Source organism: Rana temporaria, chromosome 4 (genome assembly GCF_905171775.1).
Source record: "Rana temporaria chromosome 4, aRanTem1.1, whole genome shotgun sequence".
Lineage (NCBI taxonomy): Eukaryota > Metazoa > Chordata > Amphibia > Anura > Ranidae > Rana > Rana temporaria.
In genome coordinates, this window is record NC_053492.1 from 355,320,816 (window position 1) to 355,335,345 (window position 14,530).

The window sequence follows — 14,530 nt, forward strand, 5'->3', positions numbered from 1 at the left end:
CAGATTGTACTAGCAAAGTTAATTTCCTTGCTTATTAGAAATAACATTCACCCACTGCTCAGGCATATAAAACATGGATGATTCTGAATTAAGATCTCCAGTGCCATGGATTCATGAGTGATTGCAGTGATAATTCAGCTGATCAGTACTTTTACCTATAAAAAAACTGTCGGCAGAGTAAATCTTCCATTACTCACTTCCTCTACCATGCTCTGCACTGTATGATGTCTCAGTCAGTGCCACAGTAAAGGTGAGTAATAATAGACTTCATCTGCTGGCTGTTTGCTTACAAATGAAAGCAGTGATCAGTTGAGCCGAGTCTGTAGTAATAAAGGCTGAATTAAAATATGTGGTAGTTGTGCGCTGCCACCTAGTGGTGTGAATATAAAAGTATCAATAAATGCAGAAACTGCGACATAAAAGATGTGCAATAAATCTAGCTGCTGCCATCACCAGGATGTTATCACAAAACAACAATGAATGAATATGTAAAATATGCATCTGCAGTCTGACAAATACATAAATCAAATAATATGCAATAAATGCATGTGTTGAATAAATATAAAGTCCATCAATATTATTATTATATACACGATTTATATAGCGCCAACAGTTTACACAGTGCTTTACAAAGTAGTTGTCATGCATATGCAGTAATGTTTGTCTGTCAGCTTACCTCCTCCATGTGTTCAATTTAGAGGCCAGCCACTCTCACCTGGCTGCTTAAGTAATCTCTCCTCTAGCTTGGCTCCACCCCAGGCCCTATCAGGGAACTCTATATTAACCTGTGCACTGCAAGCCAGCCGTGCTGATCAACAGTGTTTGTTAAGCTATTGTGTGTTTGAGTTCCTGCTTTCTATGTCTGTCTCTGTTTTACCGATATTGGCTTGTTCTCGACTATCCCTGTCTGCTTGTGACCTTGACCTTTGGCGTGTCCTTTGTTTATCCTTGTCTGCTAGTTGCCCTGACCTTTGGCTTATCCCCTCACTATGTCTTGTATCCTGAGCTTCTGCTTCCCCTCTATCCTCTATAGCCTAGTGCGAGCATGAGCTGGGGTACTCTGGGGGCTGCGACCTGGGTCCAATTGCAGCCCAGTCCATCCTCACCACTAGAGGCTCTGGTGAACACCTGCTGGATCTTAGACTCTGTGCCCTGGGCAATCTTAGGCTCTAGCTCCCCTGCCTTCCTTAGCCACCCAGTGTTCCGTCTGTAGCAGTCAACCGTAGGGTCCGTTACCTTAGCGGTGCACTCCTGACCCCAATGGTGTGCATCTGTCACCTGACCGCAGGTGACCTGACAGTATTCCAATAGTAAATGTATACAAAAGTTGATTGAAACAAAAAAATCTTAAAATAAATCCAATATTAATGTGCAGTAAACGCATGTGCTGAAAGTCCAATAACAAATATATAAGAAAGTTAATTGGAATACAAAATCTTCTTATATAGCGTGTGCTTCAAATTCCACTGTGAGAAAAAATAAAAAAGGTGCTTCTCAGATAAACCAACAATCTCTGACAAGTGCTCCCTTCACCAGGTCAAATTGCTGCTCACCTCCTCCTCAGACACTGAAAGGGTCAAACTTGCTCACAACTAATAAAAATTACCATCAGGAAAAAGGCTCAACACTGATCTTTAATAGTTCCCACCAAGTTCCTGCAGGGATCAAGCATGCTTTGCACAAAGGCTGAATGGGGCACAATTTAAGGGCAGAGGGACCCACCGATTCTAATTCGTGGTGCCCTGCCACCCGCCTCCTTGGTCTGGGATGCATAGCAGCCATGTAGACCACCATGGTATTAATGCCACCAATTCCTTGGCCTATATACCTGGGTCAATGACTCACTAAGCGTTAAATCCCAATGAAAACAAATTTGCCTTTTCTAAAATAAATCAGCAATGATAGTGGCCATATACTGTAGGTATTATGCCATGTTCATTGCAAGACACACACACACACACACACACGTCACACCAATGCTTGAGGCTGAATGGTAAAAGGAAGACGAGACACGAGATCAGAAAATACAAACAACTATTGCTTCCAACTACCGAAACCTTACCTTCTGAACGTCAGGGCTCATATCTGAAAAACAAAGCAAAAAAAGTGAGACCACAATAAAATGCATTAGGAAAAGCTTTTTTTTTTTCTTTTTTTTTTTTTTTTAGCTTACCATTTTGATTCATTACTTTATGCAGGCTTGAGGATGGTTCTGCAAAAATAAAATAAAAAATACTATTCAAAATGTGCTTTAAAAAATGGTAAACTTGAGAAATGAATTGGCTTATAGGCATTTATTACTTTCTCTGTGCTGTCTGCCCCAGCACATATGGTACTTATTATTTATAATCTAAAACATATGTGCGATTTTGACTTACAGATGTTCAGTCATATAAATAACTTTCTCGTTTTACTATAAATAGCTCTCTACGATTTAAAGCCTACAGTCATGACAGTTCATCATCAGGAAGGTCAATGTATAAAACTTGTCTAAGGCATAAAGATACTGCAGTGAAATACTTAGGCAGCTGACAAAGCCGCTTTGTAATTAATTATGGAGATCCAATCTGGTAGTCTTAACAAGCTGCCAAAGCATTGGACTCAATGGCCATCACAGTGACTAGAGTAGAGGTCGACCGATATATCGTCCGATATTCGGTCATTTTGGAGAAATCGGCATTGGCCGATTATTATCCAAATGTGGCCGATATTTAACATATCTGCATCAGCAGAGTGTGGAGAAGGGAGGAGGAACATGGGGTTCCTCGTCCCTTCTCCACACTGTCTGCAGAGCAGCGCCATGTTTGTGAAACACTAAGGAGAGAGAGAAGGGAGCTGTCATTGGCACAGTCTGATGTCGGGGTGGGCGGGATTCAGCTGTCCAACACCAGCCAATGGGATGAGATCATTGGCTGGATAGCTGCTGGGGCCCGCCCACCCCGGGTCCCGCCCACCTCCAACATCACGATGAATCTGAGCTCCTCTCTCTCCTCTCTGCAGCACCATGTGAAACTGTATGGAGAGAGAGAGCGTTTCACACAGCTACATTATGGGCTGTGAAACCTGCCAGTGCCATCTGCAAATGACAACCAGCCAGTGCCAACTAGTACCATCCAGTGCCACCTGCCAACTAGTGCCATCTGTAAATGCCATCCAGTGCCACCTGCCAGTGCCACATGTCAGTGGCACTAGTGCCATCCAGTGCCACCTGCCAGTGCCCCCTGCCAATGCCATCCAGTGCAACCTGCCAGTGCCACCTACCAATGACAACCAGTGCCAGCTGCCAGTGCCAACTATTGCCAGCCAGTGCCACCTGCCAGTGCCAATTAGTGCCACCTGCCAATCAGTACCAACCAGTGCCATCTGCTAGTGCCATCCAGTGCCACCTGCCAATGCCAGGTGTCAATGCCAACCAGTGGCATCTGCCAGTGCCAACTATTGCCATCCAGTGCCACCTGCCAATTAGTGCCACCTGCCAGTGTCACCTTAATGCCACGTGCCAATCAGTGACATTTGCCAGTACCAACCAGTGCCACCTGCCAATGCCAACTAGTGCCATCCAGTGCCACCTGCCAATCAGTGCCATCTGCTAGTGCCAATTAGTTCCATCCAGTGCAACCTGCCATTGCCAATTAGTGCCACCCGCCAATCAGTGCCACTTGCCAGTGTCACCTGTAAGTGCCACAAGCCAGTGGCACCTATCAGTGCCACCTGCCCAAAAATATCGGCCGCAAAAATCGGCATCATATATCGGCCGCCCCGATTTCTAAATATCGGCATCGGCCAGGGAAAAACCCATCTCGGTCGACCTCTAGACTAGAGTATACACTTGATTAAGATTACATAAACTGCGTGTCTCAGCATCTGCATACCTAGTTTTATAAACTAAATATTTGTTTCTTACCAGACTTTCTTCTGACTCTACTTGAAATGGAGTCTTCTTTCAAATTTGTAGTGGCTTTCTTCTCCACCTCTGCACCATAGGAGAAGCCAGGGTGATCTACATTACATAAATTGTTTTAGTTAACGATACGCCATGTGAATACATAAAAACTGAGAAACAAAGGAGAGCAAAATCTAGTGTGATTAAAAAGATGTGTGGGAGGACCCTCTCCATGCAAAGTGGAAACCTGAAATGGTTTTCCCAAGGCTCTGGCTGCTAGCTCAAGTATACAAGACCAAAAAAAAAAAAAAAAAAGACAGAAAACCTATCACTATTGACAAATTGGTACATCCACTTATATTTTATAATGCCCACAATGACTTTGAAGGTGTAATTAAGTCTAATGTCATCAAAAGGATGCCACAGATCTCATCATAAGTGCTGTGCATACCTTGGAGTCCAACTCCATTAGGTTACACAGTAAATGGCTTCTAAATTAAAACCACTTAAAGGGGTTGTAAAGGTTCGTTTTTTTATTTTCTAAATAGGTTCCTTTAAGCTAGTGCATTGTTGGTTCACTTACCTTTTCCTTCAATTTCCCTTCTAACTGTTTTTTTTTGCTTTGTCTGAATTTCTTACTTCCTGTTCCTCCTTAGTAAGCTGTTCGCTGTTCTAAATGACTTTCCACCGCTCGGATGATGGTGGAAAGCTTACTGAGGAGAAACAAGTGAGAAATTCAAACAAAGAAATAAAACATTTAGAAGGGAAATCGAAGGAAAAGGTAAGTGAACCAACAATGCACTACCTTAAAGGAACCTATTTAGAAAATAAAAAACGAACCTTTACAACCACTTTAAGGACCGCCTCACGTACATATACGTCATCACTTTAAAAATGAATATCTCGGTAACGGCAGCAGCTGCTGCCACAACTGAGATATTCATCTTTAACGTGGCCAGTCCTGTAAACGATAACGGTGGTCTCCGCGGCGGATCGGCGCGAGATCACCGTTATCGGCGGCGGGAGAGGGGCCCCCTCCCGCTGCTCTCCCGCACCCTCCGCCGCTTACCGGAGCCGTTGGAGGCGATCGGGTCTTGTGTCCTGCTTGCTTGGGATACGAGTGAGGGCAAGATGGCCCCCACCCATCTCCATAGCATAGCAGAGTGGAAGCGACGTCAAAACGTCACTTCCGCCCATGCTTCTTAAAGGCACATTTTTCTGTTGTCATTTTTTCAAATGACAATTTATTTATTTTTTATTGCATTTTAGTCTAAATATGAGATTTTTTTTTTTTACCCCAGATCTTATATTTAAGAGGACCTGTCATGCTTTTTTTCTATTACAAGGGATGTTTACATTCCTTGTAATAGGAATAAAAGTGATAGATAATATATATATATATATATATATATATATATATATTTTTTTTTTTTTTAAACAGTGTAAAAATTAATAAAATCTATTCAAATAAATAAGAAAACAGCATTTTTTTTTAAGTGCCCCATCCCGATGAGCTCGCAGCAGAAGCGAATGCATACGTGAGTAGTGCCCACATATGAAAACGGTGTTCAAACTGCACAAGTGAGGTATCGCCGCAATCGTTAGAGCAATAATTCTAGCCCTAGACTTCCTCTGTTACTCAAAAGATACAACCTATAGAATTTTTTATATGTCGCCTATGGAGATTAAGGGTAAAAGTTTGACGCCATTCCACGAGCGGGCGCAATTTTGAAGCGTGACATGTTGAGTATTATTTTACTCGGCGTAACATTATCTTTCACAATATAAAAAAAAATTGGGCTAACTTTACGGTCTTATTTTTTAATTAAAAAAAGTGAGGTTGCAAGACCGCTGCGCAAATACAGTGTGACAAAAAGTATTGCAATGACCGCCATTTTATTCTCTAGGGTGTTCTAAAAAGAAATATATAATGTTTGGGGGTTCTAAGTAAATTTATTGCAAAAAAAACAATTTTAAACTTGTAAACACTCAGTCTGAAAAACAGACAAGGTCCTTAAGTGGTTAAAAGAACATTTTCACTTTAGACAAATGAGAAAGTGCATTAAAGGTCCATGCACACTAGCATTTTTTAAAGCTTAAAAAATGCTAGATAAAAAAAAAATACTTGTAATAGCTTTTTGTAGGAGTGTTTAAGAGCGCTAGTGTTTCATTAGCATTTGTGCAGCTCCTTTAAAAAAATAAAAAGCTAAAACAATGCTATTAGTAGCGTTTCTGCTGCAAAAACACTCCAAAAAACGACAAAAACTATTTTATTTTCTGCTCCTAGATGCTGAGGCTGAGGCCAATTAGCTAAAAAGGCCAATAGAATAAAGTAGTGTGCATAGCACATAGGATAACACTATTTAGCATTTTTTTCTGCTTCTAGAAGCGAACAGCTTCTAGGAGCTTAAAAAAAACACTAGTGTGCATGGAGCCTAAAGTACCAGAATTTATTCTTCTGTAGCGAAACCCCTAATAAAAACTATATTATTATTTACTTGAAACAACAAAAATGTGCATCACCGGACTAAAAAAAAAAAAAACTGACTACAGCAAGTATAGAGAAAGTTAGCATACCTTTATGCCCAATGCACATAGGTATCATAATGCATCCAGAAGTGTTGGGAGCTTTTTTCTAAAGGCATGTGGAAACATCTAATGCTTTCATATGGCTGCATTTACATCTAGGAATTCAGATGTATTTAGGTGCATGCAGTCTAAAAAAATGTGTGCATTCTGGAGCTTCTTAGCCTGGTTTTCCACATTGTAACACTTGTAAATGCATGTAAATGTGCAAATAATAATAATAAAAAAATTAAAAAAAAAACACAAACACATTAAAAAGCAAGAGAAATGGTTCCGGAAAGTATAGAGTGCATTTATATTTTACGGATCATAAACGCAGGCCCATGTGCATGAGGCCTTCGCAAAACAAAGTAAAAAAGAATGATATAAATCACAGATGCTAATAGCACATAAGAGCACACAGGTAAACTTACGTATTGCATCCATTTCCAGAATAGCTTGCTTTGCCTACAAATGAAATGATTCATGAGGAGTTTAGGATATCTGACAACTTTACTTAAACAATAAGCGCACCAGTATAGTAACTTACAGTCATAGATAAATACTAAACACATTTTTAAAAAGTTTTTTTTCACCTTTTAAAAATTTCCAGTTCTGCTTATAGTTTTCTATAAACACAAAATTGAATAAATATAATGGTAGACTTACATACTGTATATACTCAATGTTAATCACTAATCCCCAAAAGTAAAAAGGACATCCACTGAATTTTAAAAAAACGTATCCAGCCTTTGGTGGAACCAAAAAGCAGGACCAAACCAATGGCTGACTAGAACTTCTAGGGCAGGGGTGTCTAACTGGCGGCCCTCCAGCTGTTTCGGAACTACAACTCCCATCACGCCTGTGGGAGTCATGCTTGTAACTGACAGCCTTGCAACGTCTCATGGGACTTGTAGTTTCTCAACAGCTGGAGAGCCGCCAGTTTGAGACCTATGTTCTAGGCCAGGGATAAGCAATTAGCGGACCTCCAGCTGTTGCCAAACTACAAGTCCCATCATGCCTCTGCCTCTGGGTGTCATGCTTGATGCTGTCAGAGTCTCGCTATGCCTCATGGGACTTGTAGTTTGGCAACAGCTGGAGGTTCCGCTAATTGCATATCCCTGTTCTAGGCTCTAGGGCAGGGATATGCAATTCCCGGACCTCCAGATGTTTCCAAACTACAAGTCCCATCATGCCTCTTCCTCTGGGTGTCATGCTTGATGCTGTCAGAGTCTTGCTTTGCCTCATGGGACTTGTAGTTTGGCAACAGCTGGAGGTCCGCCAATTGCATATCCCTGCTCTAGGGGGTTCTGGTCAGAATAGAAAGCTCCACCAGAAAGACTATTGTAAAGTACAGAATACACATCACGAAATGCTCCCACTGAAGTTAATGTATAAAGCTCCAAAACTATTAAATTCTTCAGATTAAGTACACTTTTCACATCTGTTGTGAGATATATATATATATATATATATATATATATATATATATATATATATATATATATAAATAAATAACCAAGTGTCACTACTAGCCTACGTTTTGTACAAACTATGCTATGCAAACGTATACCACTAGGTGTCACTACTATCCCTAATTGTCACTACTAGCCTACGTTTTGTACAAACTATGCTATGCAAATGTATACCACTAGGTGTCACTACTATCCCATATCTAGTATATCCTTACATATACATTTTGGAATGGATTTTATTTTTCTTAGCTAGATTATTTTTACTGACCTCATATGTTCCATATAAAACTAAAGTTGTGTGTTTTTAATGTATAAACTGAAAATGGCTAAGGTGAAATGTAAACCTCTAGTGTAAACAATTTCCAGCCATGTAAAAAATTTAAAGCACACTGGAGTTTTGTTTAAAAATTAGCACAGACAACACATTAGTAAAAGTAGGGTTAAAACCTTTTGCAGATTATAGGTTTCAGCTGACAAACTGGATTGTTTACTGCCCATTACACCGACTTCAGCATAGCTCCCAACTGTCCCCGATTTGGAGCAATGCCCCTCATTTTGGTCTGATCTACAGTATATAGTTGTATATAAAATGCACTTTTTATCTTTCAAAAAAGTGTTTCCCAGTGCAAATTTTTTCATCCAAATTCTAAATTGCTTCATTTGCAGATTCTAAAAGCCAATATAAAGGAATAGTAGTAGTTAAAAAAAAAAAAAAAAGCCCCTGTCAATTTACATAACTTTTTTTTGTTAAATTCTCCTTTAAGCCTCCATGCACACTGAAGCTGATAAACTGCAGTTTATTGGCGTTTTGGCTTTTTTTTTTAAAGCCCATAAACTGAACTCTATGTTAGCCTATGTGCCCGCACACATGGGTGTTTTTAGTGTTAACGAGCTTTGGAGTTTATTGGCTTTTTTCTGAACGCCCGAAATTTGTGTTCAAAGCGTTCAAAACGCTTAAAAACGCTGGCGCCAGCGTTTTTTTGCGTTTTTTTAATCCATTAAAAAAAAAAAAAAAGAAAAAAGCTACACTCAAAAACGCTGATTAAAGCTATTGCAAAAACGCTAAAAAACGTTGAAAGGCTCCCTGCAAAGCTACTGGCATTTTTTTATAGCTTTTATCAGCTTCAGTGTGCATGGAGCCTAAGGGGTGTGACAGGAGGAGTGTTTTATGCCTACCTATGTTTGCTAGTAGGTGTCACTATTTCCCATCTCAAAATGTTGGGAGGTATGCCTTTAGTGCCAGCAAAAGGGATCTATTTACCTAAATTCATGGCGTCAAGGTCTCGGTTGCATACATCTGCAAGTGCACATAGAAGCGGCATGCCATATAAAGCTCTCCTACGTCTTAAGATTTTATATTACTCTATAGGAGTAACCACAGCAAGACACGCGGCATATGCAATTAATTACATAATCCAACAGTATGCTACTTCAATGCTGCATAGGAAATAGCAACAGAAAGATCCTTACTCAAATAAAAGGTTTTGTTTGTCGTCAAGTAGGGCTTTGTAGCAGGGAATTCTACTCCCATTATGCATTTTCCTAGCTACGTATACACTAAAGCCTGATTCACACCTATGCATTTTTTAGTGCGTTTTCAGTTTTGCAGAAACACACTACAGTCCATTTAACATGGTTTCCTATGGATGTAGTTCACATCTGTGCATTTTATGGAAAGGACCAAGGACTTTTTTCTGTTTTTTGGTTCCATAGACTTCAATGGATCAAAAACTTGCATTGAAAAAACGCACCTGCAATATGCAAACTGCAACCTGCATAGGCATGAACCAGGCCTAATTGTGTCTTGAGACGCAACTATATTTTTAATCCAGTTTTCATAAATCAGCCACCCAGGCAGCATTTTCTCCTTTAGCATAAATATGTGAGGTGTGTGCACAAACCTTGGCTGGTATTTTAGCAGGGTGATTCTCCAATATCAGCCTTTTCAAATGCAAAATCCAGAGTCGTTTTTCCTGTTGAGACTTGGCCTGTTAAAATGACATCTGTTAAGAGGATGGACATGAAATGTTCTGGAGATATTCATCACCAATAGATAGCAGTAGAAGGTGTATATTAAATACATATATATTTTTATTATTAAATGTATTGATTTTTATTTTATTAGTTTTTTTTCATATACCACAAATGGAAAAAAATAAAATAAATGCCCAAAAGTATTTACAGTGCTATTGATTTGATTAGGTCTCAGTTTGACTGTTTTTCACCCCGCAGCTTGTTCCTAGGCCTGGAATGATCTAGATGTAGAATATTGTTTAAAAACGTAACTTTGAAGTACTTGAAAAATTCAAAATAATAATGTTGCAATTTAACCCCTCTAAAACTCTAGCTATAGTCACGAAAAAAAGAATCTGGTATTTGCAGAGCCCGAGTGTCACTAATATTTAGTACCCAAGTAGCAAGATCTTTCTTAAAAATTAAATGTGATTTGTTAGATGGTAACTGTGGTAGCGGACAAGCAACTCACACTGCAGTGCATGTCACTGCACAGTCATTAACTCACACCCTTGTCCAAGTTCATTCTCGTCTCCACATGTCTAGGATTTCCAGTCATTCATCCCATTAATGGCCATACATAAAGCCACAATAGCCACAAGGCAACAGCAGGAGCCTAGGGCCCAGTGGATGTCCAAGAGGCCCAGCTACAATCTTCATGCTCCCGCAGTAAACCAGGGGATAATATAATTGGTCAAAGTTGAGCACAAGCCTATAATTTCAATGGGGAAGATGCATTTGAAGACAGTGTCTGACGGGGTAATTCCAGTACAGACTATGGGGTGGCTTCTCTGTGCCTATTGCAATCCACATCAATGTCAATTGATGGGAGTGGGGGGCTAGATGTCCTTTAAAAAACATAAACGTAAATAGCTTTGTTATTGCACTGAAGTGGCAGTAAACACTGCCTGGCAGACGACTGGTTTGCCTTTAAAATCTACTTTAGGTAGAATAGTTGTTGTAGTCACAGCAAGCAGTTGATCACTATTTTGACAAGTGTGCTGGGCCTGCACACCAACACTAACCAGACAGCTGTCAAACCACCGAGTACCTGTGCACATTTTAGCAGGGTTAGTATTTATGCCACCTGTTCTCACATGTAGGCAATAGGTCTTAGAAAGGTTGTAGTAACAAGACAAACAGCCTTGTTTTATTCTTTCTGAATGGTTGGTTGCTTTTGTTAAGTATATCTAAACCCAAGAACAAAAAGTATTATATAGAAGCTTTCCAGTGCTTAGATGTAGTTGTTGCATTTGTTTTGTTTTTCATGCTTTTGACCTTTATTTTTACCAGTACCCCTTCAGTCCTAGGGTGACAGCACCTCTATGGAGGAGCGCCATTATCACCCTAGGACAGGGAATGTATCAGGACTACAGAAAACCTCCTCCTGGCCTCAGTTTGTTGTCTGGGTTTACAAACACGTCAATGGTTACTACCTTCTCTGTATCTATACATAGCTTTTTGAAACAGGTCTTCTTTCCGACAAACAAACATTTCTTAAAGTGGGGCTTTCTCCTTTTCCCCTGAAATTTCACATTAGCGTGCATCTTTTTATGTCGATGTGAAATCACCTTACACTTTTCTTTTATGTTTTTCTGCTTTACTTACCTTTTTTCTCTTCCACTTCCTGGTTTCCCAGAAGGAAGTGGTGACGTAGCCTCGTCCACATAAATGGCCCCTGGGAAGGCAGCGTCACCATTGACTTTAGGGGAATCCTGTACCTAAACTGCGAAATCTTGCAGTATTAGCATACTGCGTATGTGCCCTACAAAGTTCCATTCATTTCCTGGGAAAATATATGCTTCTGGAGGAGATCACATGGGGCAATCACATGAGGCGATCTCATGAGGCCCCCCCCAGATACCTGCAGTATCGTACTGTACATGCACAGGATGAAGTTCTTCACCTGTCACATGTGCGCTATCATAGACATTTTTAAAAAGGCGACATGGGAATGGGGACCCAGGCAGCACAGAGGCAGGACAAAAATAGTAAGTAGGAAGAAAAAGCCACAATGATATAGGGAAGTAAAATCAATTCCTCTTTTGATTGACAGGTTTATACAGTAGGGACAGGAGTGTGTGTGTTTGGGGGGGTCCTCTTTAAGAACACAGAATGAAAAGAATCTGCAAAGACGTTAACTAAAATCTTTGCATTCTCCATAGTTCATCTGTAAAAAGATTTATTTTCCCCCAACAAAACTGGAGCCACATTTTAAGCAGGTTCTGTAGAGAAGGCAATAATGTACTTCTCTGTAGTGCTCTTGTAATATCCTGATCTCCTACTAATTACATATGTCAAGATTCTTCAGTCTTTCCTGTAAGAGATTAGCACAATGACCTTTCTGGGCTTTGATCTCATTTGTCACATAGCAAAGGCTGAATGCAAAAATATTACCTGTACAGTATGCTGAAGCTTGGGGCTCTTGTAGTGAAACACACTGAAACTGAGGGGCTCTTTTGGAATCACTTCCACCAGCATAAGGTTGCAACACTACGGAAGGAAAACAGATATTCATCAGTGGTACGTCTCAAAAAAAAAAAAAAACACTTGGTTCAACACTATGCAAGTATGTTTTTAAGATATAACTTTTGTGCATATAACAAAATGCTTGGTCTGATGTGTATTGATGTACATATTTACGCAAGTTGATGCGCGCTAGTTGTATGCACATAATTTTATTCTAGCGAATAAAATACAAATTTGTTCTAGCCACTAGACTAAAATTGTGTGCATATGCATAAACTATACCAGTAAGCTTCTCTCAGAATTCAGGTTTTGGAAAGGTTCTTTTTTTTGCCTGTTAAATACTGCTCTAAAATCAGTATCTAAGTGCTTACAGTGCGCATGGACACATTGTCTAATATAGAGCTGCATTTAAGGCATAATATAAAAAAGAAGAACATCTCTAAAAGTGGCAGTCTTTTCCTCCGCGTGTGCATGAGGCCTAAAAACAGGAAAACAAACCTATATTTTATCTTAGTGGAGCCATAACAGTATATATTTACTCACTATCATATGTATAGATCTACTGTATCTGCTGTTAGTGTTTTCAGACTCGAGCAATTCCTTCAGATGCTATTTTAGCATCCAATTAGGAGATTTTTACCATCCCCACCACCAAATGATTAGGAATACTCAGTATAGTTATGTGGTTGGGTCCATACTTTGAGCAGCTGTCATCCTGCTGTTGTTTACATTGTTCAATGGGTGGAATTCTGCCTGAATAGAAATACTCACACTTATGCATCTTCCATTTTCTTAGCTATACCAAGCTCCTTTCTAAAGCGTACAGTGCATCATTTACCACTGTTTACATTATACTGTTATACGAAGACCTTGTAAAATCATTTAGACTGCATACATGTATACTCTACTTAAAATGACCCTGTCATTATTCAATGTTACGAAGGCAAAATTTACTTAAATTGTCCCCTGAACCCCGCTGGAAAATGGTCAACCTCGTTTGTCTCCAACATCTCGCACTGGTTCTCTCTGCTGACATTAGACAGTAGTGACATGCAGGTCTATAGGAGGCACTATTGAAAGCCATGGGTGACCAAGAAAATAGACAATCTCTGAAATGCGACGGACTTCATATGATGATATCTCTGTTATGTAGGGGCATTTGGCAGCATGGACAGCAGAAAAGGTGAGTATTTACAGTCATCTTTTATAAGAAAATCCTGCCTTAGTAACTTTTGTTTAAAAACAAACAGTGTCTATCTCATGTTCATGTAATCTCTTTGCAAACATTTACCAAAATGTAAGGTTTATAAAAAGATAAGAATCCACTTATTACATTAGCCAGCACACCAAAGTAACATTAACAAATTTATATTTATATTAAATTTATATTAGCAACATTTTACAAAATAATTGGTAAAATATCAGACCACGGTAGCCATAAAACAGGACTTGAGAAAAGATTAGCCCTTTCTAATGTTGTCATCTTTCACCTCAGACTACACCAGGTTTCCCTACCATGCTATTGTACCTACAGTATTATTTGTATGCATGGTCATTCTTTTGGCTATGGACCTCTTGCACCCCAGTGACTGCATTACAATACATGCCTCCGATTGTCATATAGAGACGACATAGAGGATGATTTATTAAAACCAGAGTTATACATTCTGGTCAGCGACAGTTAGTAGTAACTGCCATTGACCACAGTGTGGGTCTGGAATTTCTAAAGCAGCACGAGTTCTTACAGATTCTCTGGTTCTTAATTTGATGTTCGAGTCGTTTATATGTCTTTATTCCTCTGTTCCAAGACCTGATGAAGAGTTAATTTTTTTTTTGCCCCCCAAATGCGACGGCTGTTTTTTATGTTCGAATTATGAATGATTAAAATCTTTTTGGACGCTTTAACGTTATGGTCCAGCGTCTATTTGTGTACATTTAAATTCCGAGTCATTCTGTGGCATTCACTGAGGGAGGCCCATTTTCTTTGGGGGATTTCATCAAGCCAGTAAACGTAACCGAAAATTTAACTGTTTGAATAAATATAAGAATCCCAGTGCCTCAAACTTTTCTTCCTGGAATTTGCTAAGTAGTAAAGCAAAGATAAATATCAATGCCTTAGTGTATG

General features: G+C 39.5%; 1 protein-coding gene across 8 annotated transcripts in view; it reads right to left on the reverse strand.

Moving 5' to 3' along the window:
* PLEKHG1 (pleckstrin homology and RhoGEF domain containing G1) overlaps positions 1-14,530 on the reverse strand; it is a 306,586-nt gene that overhangs the window by 17,742 nt on the left and 274,314 nt on the right. For all 8 annotated transcript variants that reach the window (XM_040350857.1, XM_040350856.1, XM_040350851.1 and 5 more), the window contains 6 exons: positions 12,334-12,429; positions 9,825-9,911; positions 6,883-6,916; positions 3,905-4,000; positions 2,174-2,212; positions 2,063-2,085 (listed from right to left, as the gene is read on the reverse strand). In XM_040350857.1, coding sequence (XP_040206791.1) covers positions 2,063-2,085; positions 2,174-2,212; positions 3,905-4,000; positions 6,883-6,916; positions 9,825-9,911; positions 12,334-12,429 — 375 coding nt within the window. The remainder of the gene's footprint in view (positions 1-2,062; positions 2,086-2,173; positions 2,213-3,904; positions 4,001-6,882; positions 6,917-9,824; positions 9,912-12,333; positions 12,430-14,530) is intronic.